Source organism: Montipora foliosa, chromosome 1, assembly GCF_036669935.1.
Source record: "Montipora foliosa isolate CH-2021 chromosome 1, ASM3666993v2, whole genome shotgun sequence".
Classification (NCBI taxonomy): Eukaryota; Metazoa; Cnidaria; class Anthozoa; order Scleractinia; family Acroporidae; genus Montipora; species Montipora foliosa.
This window is the reverse complement of record NC_090869.1, coordinates 63,724,083-63,733,897: the sequence shown is the minus strand read 5'-3', so window position 1 is coordinate 63,733,897 and position 9,815 is coordinate 63,724,083. Positions and strand designations below refer to the sequence as shown.

Genomic DNA, 9,815 nt, shown 5'->3' with positions numbered 1-9,815 from the left:
TTTTTAAAACTAAATCAACAAAACAGGATCTCATCTAAAACGGACAGCAGGCACATCATGACTAGCCAACAGCCTTTTCGATGAATAGACGTTTATAAGGGATTCCGAAGCTTCTCAACTTAGAGATGAACACTGGACACGACCTGGTTGAAATAGAAAGTAAGTTATTCACAGTAGATCAGCGATTTCATACAACATCGTCTCTCAAGACGACCCAGTTTGACAACGTGCAAATGGAAACTATAGTTCTTTTTCTTTGACCTTTTTCAAGTTTTTCATCGTGACAGTGATACTTATGTCCCCCTTTATAGTTATAGTCGCAAACAACTAATTGTGGCTGGTCACCCAATCCAAACCCTCCCTTTGGATCCGACTCTGCAATTTGGATATTGTCATGATTTCAAGAGAACAATGTTTGTACAGCAAAAGCACAGTCACTGTGACTCAAAACAGATATAGTAAGCGTCTTTTTCCTCTTTAATATTAACATTATCACCAAATGTATATAATGAGCTATGTAACTTCAAAAATATTCTCCATAACGCTCATTTTCAAAGAGAGTCGAATGCATTACACTGGCTTTCCAAGTAGCGCACGTGATTTAGGTGAAAAGATGAAAGCTTCAATCACTAGAGAAGGAAATAATGCTGTTCATCTGGTACTTTAAGTAGTGCTATGATCAACCAAAGTTTTAAGCCTTAATTTCAAAGGACACTTGTTTATCTTAACTAAAATTGTCCTATTGTCCGCCTCTACTATGATTAAATTCTTGAGAGAGCTGGATGGAGGAGAAAATGACGTCAAAGACTCACAAGTTTAAGAATGCAATGCGTTTGTACGCGACAGAATTATTGTGCAACACGGGAGTTTCGGGCTTTCAGATTTTTAAACTAGTGTTTTGCATACATAATAAACTGCATTTACACGCTGAAATTTTAAGCTATTGAGTGAATGACATCACTTTTTCCCTGTATCCAACCCTCTGAAGTTCAATCGGTCAGTTGTGAACGTGACAAGTGGCGGACCGTGAAATCCAAAACTTGCAAAAAATCAAAATCTTGCTAGGCAGGAGTTAAGGAAACACACTATCATTAAATGGGTAAATGCTGTTGCATCCCGATATACGACACGGTTGTCTATCGCGTTTCTGATTGGTCAGTGACGAATGCTTCCCTGCTAGGAGAGGTCTCTTTTCTTTTTGCATTGTACAGGAAAAAAGACCTCTGCCATGGGTCAAAACTCCCTTTTGTCCAAGTGCTGTCCACAACCTTGGACGGCACTCTTGAAACCGCATGCCCAAGATGATATGTTTGCTGACTGTGATTCGAGCCCACTGTGTAGGGCATTCCTTTACAGTAATAGTCCCTTTTTGCAGTTGTGTGCTTAGTTACCTGGCCTTTGAATGAAAGTGAGGCTGGAGTTGACCTTGTTTTGATAGAAACCTCACTGCTTTTATTATGTAAATTCTTACTAATTAGCATGACAGCAACATCATTAACATAAGAAAAGGGGAGAGGTCTGTGTCATAACAAGGTCAACACCAGCCTCACTTTCATAGAAAGGCCAGGTAACTAAGCACACAACTGAAAAGAGGTATATTCCGCTGTTGTTAAGTGAGCCTACACAACATGAAGTATCACGTTAGGATTCGGTCGCTAAGTAACCGCCGCACATGCTCAACACTCTGAGGTTCAACCCATAGCAGAGGTCTCTTTTCTCGTACTCGACAGCCCAACGAACGCAACAAGGAAAGAGACATCTTCTAGCAGGGAATGTCGAATGCACAAATAGGCTATACAGTGCAATACGGAAGTTGCTATGGAAACAAAGCGATGGAATGATTATGTTGAGTATATAATAAATAAAAAATCATGTGAACTTGCTCGTGCAATTTTGAGAACTTTCAAAACATCACTCTTACCCATAAGTCGCGAAATGCACTCGCGTTTATACGATTTCCCGTATATACTTCTTTTCATTTAATTTTTTGTTGAAAAATGTAAATACTCTTTTTTGACGCATGCGTGTGAAGTTTCAAGTTCTATCGCATATATCTAATCAGTTGTATCATAGACGAGAAAGTAGATTTAAGTTTGAGAACTGTCAGTAGGAACCATAAGCTAAACATTGGTTTACATTTTAACACTGGTGAGTCTTCAATCAATTGGAGTTGTCAATAAAATGTATTTAATGTTTTATCGTTGTCTGGTCAAAGTAGAAGTTTATTGTTAAAAGTGGTACTGCATATCCCTTCTAGTCATTGATTGGAGCCCATAACTAGGAGCGAACAACTCCTATACTAAGCCCATACTATGTCACGGCATTTTTACGGACCGAGCCATGTTGAGACTAACTTTTCCGCAAAAGCAAAGGTAGTTCCGCTTCGTTGACTCTATGACGTCAAGTTAGTTTCTTGTGTTTTGGTCACCGGGCTCCTGCTGGAGTCTCATTCGCTAAAAACGCAATCTCAAAATGAATTTGTGTGTGAAACCGCCGTGACAGGAGTGTAGGACTATTGTTCGCTCCTAAACATAGGATCCTGTCGTTGATTAGTTTCCTGTCTAAAGTAAAGGTAAAGGTAAAGGTTAAGTCGACTGCTACGAGCCTAAAAGGCCCATCAGGCGGGCGCTTATCTCCGGTTTCTGTAGCATGAAGCGACTCGGAGTATTTCTACTCCCCCCTGGATGGGATGCCAGTCCATCGCAGGGTTACCCCCAGCATTCACTATACACCTGGGTGGAAAGAGGCACCATGAGAGTAAAGTGTCTTGCCCAAGAACACAACACAATTTTCCCGGCCAGGACCCGAACCCGGACCACTCGATCCGGAGTACGCAGCACCATGAGGCCACCGTGCCCCCCACCCACCGTGCCTCCCACTCCTGTCTAAGGATATCCCTTGAAAAGCAAGTGTTTAAGGACGGTGCCTACTAATTCAAAAGTATTTTTGCCCCGGTTCATGATTATGCAGGAAATGTAGATCTTAACAAGTGTTATTAAAATCCAAAAAGTAAATTGGGGATAACTACGCAATTTTCAAAGATAATTCATTAATAATATTTGTAAAAAGCTTTAAAATACAAAACAATGCATGGCGTTCTTTCTCAAATTGAAGCTTTTAAGCTTCAAAAATTATCTCTCAAACATGCATGGTTATCGCCAGTTTTCTCTTTGGATACCAAGAGTACCTACTAAGATCTACTTTCTTCTGATAGTTTTAAACCGCGCAAAGATATCCCTGTGTTAGTAAGTATTCACCGATAGGAAACCCGAGTATCTCGAGATGCGCAGAACGTATGCGCAATAACAATGGTAGGCACCGTCCTTAAATCGTTATTCCCCGTGGTGAGAATGCAAATGTCAGAGACGACTTCCATCTTGATCCCAGGTCTTTTCTTCTCCCAGACTGGGCCAGCGTGTGGTTGTTTGAGAGAAGGGGTCGCTTCGCTCTTGGACAACTGCCGAGACCATACCAAACGAAAAAACAGCGAGTCAACTTCAAAGACAACCCAGGCGTATCGGGAGGATGGGTCACCACCATATCGCGGAAAAGAGTGAAGTGAGAGAGTAAATCCCTATGTATATTTAACTCTCAAGCTTCTAGAACCAGGCACGACCGCACTAGGGATACTGTGAATCAAATCAACCTATTTCATTCAAGGTGTTGGTTTTTTGTGACAAGGGATAATCGCAGTACCCAGAAAAAATACTTCGCAGAGCAGAGCAGAGTAGAGAACAAACATACAGTACGTAACCCACAACTGACACGAAGTCAAGGAATGACACCACGGGGACAAACTGGTGAAAGGCGAGTCTTCCCACTTCTTTAGGCCCATCCATACCTTCGTCAAAGAATACCTCATTACCCTTTTTCTACAGATCCTTAGCCGGTTTACAACTAGACAGAATATTACCCAACGAAGGGCTCTAAGAAAGTGCCAAAGATTTCTTTTATTGGCCTTACCCGTAAAAAGTGGGAGACTGAACTTCTCAGTTTACGCGAGCCGGTCTGGTAGACAGATCAAGACACTTCGCCCGCTTTTCTTATGTTTATCTTGATTTGTCCTCATTAGTGTGGTCATAGTTAATCGAGGGACAGGTTATGAAACCTTAAAACCTTTCAAAAGTGAGAGCAATGTTGTCGTAATCGATGTTGAACTGAACGTGATTCTGCACAATCTTTTGTTTTCGCTTCACACAGGTTCGCAAATTAGTTGCGCATAATTTAATTGAAGGATTTGTTTGGTTATCTTCTGGAAAAAGGTGTGTTTTGTGCAGGGCAAAAATATGGACAAAAACATAAAACAAAGGAACTTGTCGAGTTTCATAACCATCTCCAGGCATGAACTATGGTCTGGTCTTCCGCGTTTTCGCGATAATGCCACTTTGCTCAAAAGCGCAGACAGGTCTTCGTGACATAAACAATAAAAGCAAGGTGACATACGCTAACACCAGCCCGGGTGAAATGGTTGTGCGCATGCGCGATGTGTTGGCCACACCGGGGACTTAAACCGGGTTGGTCTCAATCTTGTTCCCAGAGTCTTCGTTCCCCTTGACCAGCGGGTCGGGTTACAAGAGATCTCTTGAGATCTTGAGATCGTTCGAGATCTCTCGTAACCCGACCCGCTGGTCAAGGGGAACGAAGATTCTGGGAACGAGATTGGGTTGGTGTTAGCGTGTGTCACCTTGCTTTTTATTGTTGTTCTTCGTGACATAGCAGGCTTCCCGCAATGTACCTCGGGGCTTGAGAAGCCAATCAAACACCAGTTTACTTCAAATGCCAGCCGTATTGAATGAGTATTATTAAAGTGTATTTAAAACTGCCCTTTTTTGGGCGTCACCAAACGCACCCGTTTTTCAAGTGAATGGTAGTGAATGGTCACACTTAGCTGGACGCATAAACCTGGGTACTAGTAGCCAGCATTTTGATGGTCTGCGGAAATGTTTGTAAACAAAATGGCGGTGTTTCTCTCCCAAGCATGTAATAGTTTCAGAGCTTCCTAATCTCCTACATTATAACATAAAATAAAAATTTTCGCAAAAACCTGCCTAGGTATGCTGATTGGGAAGTCTTTTATCTGCTACACTAAAATAGACAAGGATCCTGTTTCCGTTTTGTTGGAAATTAAAGGAAAACCGAATACTTTGTTATTCGAAAGTGGTGCCATCGCGGAACTATGTAAGTACTTAAATTTGCATTACAAATGTGTATTCATGCTACTGTCTTTGGAACTGTAAAGTTATATGTATTTGAAATAATAATATGTTTGTTATGTTTGCGCGATGTCTTTCACGGACGCTGTTAATTGGAATGCTTTCAACTTTAAAAATATTTATATTACTTGATGCCTTCACAAATTATGGTGTTTTCCTTGTTGTGGGCGGAGATTGGGCACACCCTGGGTATTTCGACAAATATTTGTGGCAACTAATCCAATTTCCCTCCCTGAGATAATCCCCAAATCGTCAAACCATTAGCCTTTTTCTTCCTAAGATTGATACTCAATGTCAGGGCCTATAAACAATATTAATCGATGAAAATAGATAATCGGAAAATCAATCGATCAATCGATGGCAATCGATTACGGTTAATTAATTGGCATCAGCTGATCAAAGACCAATCAATAATCACACAAAAGTAGTGGTGAACTTCATCGAGTGTCATCGATTGGCGTTCCCACAGGCAGACAACCCTAAGGATGCAAGAGCATGTGACTTCTCATCATTTTGAGACAGTTGTTGAGAGGGCCGATTCAAGTGGTTGAGGAAATGTTCCATAAAAACTTCAAATCACGACATTTCCTCATGAAAATCCATTTTGTGGACAGCCAGATAAATGAAGTTCACTCACCTACTATTTTCTGCATTGTCCCAAGAAATTTGATGGATTTTTGGGATGCTTCATTTTTCCCTTCAGATCTGACTCGTCGTCACCTACAATATAAATAGACAAGCCGTGCAGCTTCCAAGACCGCTCGCAGCCTAGGCCTCCAGAATTTAGCCTCATTTCTCCCACTTCCAAAGGTCACTCACTTCCCAGACTTGGGCATGTGAAAAGTCAATAATTTTGCTAGCATCATAACAAAAATTATCCCATTTACATGGCTCTAGAACCTGAAAATCTTGCTTGATTTTCAAGCTTTGCTCAGGTTTTTGCCATTGCCATATGATCGGGACAGAAGTGGCTGATCATTGGAATTTGATCAAAGTAAATTAACCAATCAAAATGTGCAGATTTATAATTTTGTCCCTCTTGGGGGAAATCTTAGCTTTTTGAACAATTGTTTAATTTGATTTTGATCAAATTCCAATGATGGACCACTTCTGCCCTGATCATATGGCGATAGCAAAACCTAAGCAAAGCTTGAAAATCGAGCAGGATTTTGAGGTTGTAGAGCCGTGTAAATGCAATGATTTTTGGCATGATGCTAGCAAAATTATTGTCTTTTCACGTGTTCAAGACTGGGAAGTGAGAGACCTCTAAAAGAGGGAGAAATTCGGCTAAATTCTGGAAGCACTCAGCCGTGAGCAGTCTTGGAAGCTGCACGCCTTGTCTATTTACATTGTAGGTGACAACGCGTCAGATCTGAAAGGAAAAACGAAGCGCCCCAAAAACCCATCAAATTTCTCGGGACAACATGAAAAATAGTAGGTGAGTGAACTTTATTTAATATCTTGCTGTCCATAAAATGGATTTTCGTGAGGAAACATCATGATTTGAAGTTTTATGGAACATTTTGCTCGATCAGTTGTATTGGCTATTCCAACTTTCTCAAAATTACGTAACATCACAAGCTTTCACATCCATTGGGTTATCTGCCTGTGGCGTTCCTGTTGGTAATCTATGAAAATCGATGTTATTTAATTGATCGATTCTCATTGATTATCGGTGACATTGATAATCGATGAGAATCGATACTCACAAAAACGTGGGTGATTGATCGTCCATCGATTATCCATATCAATAGATTAATTGAAATTGATTACCATGGATTGTCATGGATCATTAATTCCATTGATTGTTCAGGCCCTGTCAATATACATTTTACTCTGCTTAATGGCAGACAATTTTACTCTTCCATGGGTGAATAGGTTAATGAACCTCCTGGAGTTCTACAATAGTCAGGATTTGAATCTATGACCTGCATAACATTGGTTGGATGCTCAGTACCAATTGAGCTTAAAGAACTCTTATTATATGACTACAATGTAGCTCCATGAACGGTCAAGATGAACCAAATCCCGTGCTGTGATTGGCTACCTGAGCAGGCAAGATGGAGCTATCTTGCCTGCTCGAGATTTCTCGCTTGGTCCCGCAAGATCAAAGATCATGTTTTGGTGTTTTATCCGGATTTATAATAAATCCTTTATTGACCAAGCATGTTCAGTCAAGATCCATGCTGAATATTGGCCTTGTTCTTTTCGTCTCAGTCCATAAACATGCAGAAAAAGAACTTGGCCAATATCCAGTCATCTTGACGCCATGCTTGGTCAATAACCCATATAATTATGAGAAACCAAGTTATTAAATAACCCAACTCCCCTGAGGAATTCTTGTTTGTCAATGCCTCAACATAAGAGCAGTCACAGTGTGGTGAAGTCTACAACCTGTTGGACAAGGGTACAGTACAAATGTAAGTCAGCAATGTCCAGTGTAAGTCTCACATGACTTATTACACAGTCTGGGGGACTAAACAAAAAAACTGAGTCTAAACAAGAAAACTGAGTCTAAAGCTATGGCTACATGAGCGATTTTTGTCTCGCATCGGTGATGCGTTTTTTTTTTCAGATTTTGTCGCGTCGCCTGCACACCAGGGTGGCTATACTCGGACAAATTTTGGTGACAAATTGAAAGCCGCGCAAATCGCATACTTCAATAGACCTGGGCACTATAAACAGACATTCCTACTTTAATTTCATTGGCTAAATACTCCTTAGTCACATCGCAAGCACGGGCAAAAAATTGCAGGGTGGCTACATGGGCAACTACATTTCTCTCTGCGATTTTGTCGCGAACGTTTCAACTCTGGCGACTTTTTTCTTGCAATTTTTTCATCTGTCACGTCGCCAGTTCAAGTGTGGCTACACGTGTGATTTTCAGCTTGTGCTGGCGACGCAACAAAGTTTGAAAAAATTGCATCACCAGCGCTCCTGTAGCTGCGGCGTAACCATGGACCAAAAGGTCTGAGGGCTCCCTTAAATCAATATCAGGGCCTGACACTTTTGAGACCACTTTTTACTTTGGAGAGTAGGTTTCAAAACTTAATTTCCGCCTCAAAATTTCACTTTCCAAAGGGGATTTATATACAGTAAATTAATTAATTAAAGTTGTGTGCCGCAGAATTTTTCTTGGTCAAAAGCTCATGAGCTCGTGGGCTCCTGTCTTCAGGTACTGTGTGTATGTTTTGATCTCAGTTTTTTCGTGTGATGTTCTACCCAAACTTCCTCAGACAGGAGCTCTTCAATATGGCAGAAAATGAAGTGATTGTGGCAAATGTTTGCTGATCACTCAATGTTTCGGGGTTGCTTGCTCATTTTATTTTCATACATTTTGGCCTTTAAAAAGAAAAATCGGTTTTGTGTCCTAGTCAAAAATTTACTTTCTAAATTGGGTGAGTTTCTTGTTCATTTCTCTTTTTTTACTCTCCAAGTGTTAAAATTTACTCTCCAATGGGAAATGGGTGAGTTTGAATGTCGAGCCCTGAATATACTGTAAATACCACAGACTCAAACCAATTCCCTGGGAACCCAAAACAAAACTGAGCAGTAATCCTGTCACTTCCATCATCTACAGCCTGTAAGGACCTCAGTAGGAGAGCAATCACCCCATCGACATTAAAAAAATTCCAAATGGGAATCAAATTTGTGTTTGTACAAAAGGGCGCTGACACTTCCTGTGGATCGCTCTGCTTGCATAGAGAAATAGAAGGAATGAAACATTCCAAACTGTTTCCCTAATTCTGCTAATCAGGTACAAAGACAGTCACTTATTACAACAGTCACCTTAAATTAGAAAAAGCCTTTTTCTAAATTCTACTACATAATAATAAATGGTAAATTAAGTACAGTACTTAATTTATGCCATCACGTTTTTGGATGCTTGCCAAAATTTAGTGGGGCATTACTAAACACAAGAACGGAACGGAACGGAACGGAACGGAATGGAATGGAATATACCGGAATAAACCGGAATATGCCGGAATGAGGCGGAATAACACCGGAATGAAACAAAATGAACAAGAATGGTACCAGAATATACCGAAACGAGGCGGAATGACACCCAAATAAAGCGGAGTATACCGGAATGAACCTGAAAATGCCAACATTTTGTGTTTTAGTTAGCACCAACCGATTTTCCGTTGTTTCAGTCAGCCTTTGTTGTGTCACGTGATTCCCTATGGGAGTTGCATGTGTTGTTGCCTTTTGTAACATTTCGAACACTTTGATCAAGAGAAAATGAATAATTATTTGTTGTGGAAGTAACATTTTTTTTTTGTGAATGAATACAGTAGCAAGAGAAACAGAATATTATTCTAATTGTTTTTGTCTATGGATCTCGGAGGCGGCTTTCACTGTGCAAGTCAGAAAACCCGTGAACATTTTTATTTCATTCTGACAGGTCAATTGTGTATTGACCAATCACAATCAAGTTCAGTGAACCACAAACTAATTACCGTTGATGCTTGCTTGCTTCCCACGACCCACACGTGATGGAGATATTTGGAAATAGATTCGTTCAAACGGCCAGAAGACTCTTTTTCTCTTCCCGATTGTTGGCAATATTGCCATCGAACCTGAACGCAGTGTTTCCTTGTT

The 9,815-nt window shown here is 40.6% G+C and overlaps 2 protein-coding genes across 2 annotated transcripts in view; both read left to right on the top strand.

Moving 5' to 3' along the window:
• The window catches only part of LOC138004453 (5-hydroxytryptamine receptor 4-like), a 7,222-nt gene extending 6,293 nt beyond the window's left edge, over positions 1–929 (top strand). Inside the window, exon 3 of the mRNA XM_068850975.1 lies at positions 1–929. This exon is cut by the window's left edge and continues 1,177 nt beyond it. The gene's annotated coding sequence lies outside the window, so the exon portion shown is untranslated.
• A 4,029-nt stretch (positions 930–4,958) lies between these two features.
• Positions 4,959–9,815, top strand: part of LOC138004445 (synaptojanin-1-like) — a 43,122-nt gene continuing 38,265 nt past the window's right edge. Inside the window, exon 1 of the mRNA XM_068850962.1 lies at positions 4,959–5,178. Coding sequence (XP_068707063.1) covers positions 5,055–5,178 — 124 coding nt within the window. The 5' untranslated portion in view covers positions 4,959–5,054. The remainder of the gene's footprint in view (positions 5,179–9,815) is intronic.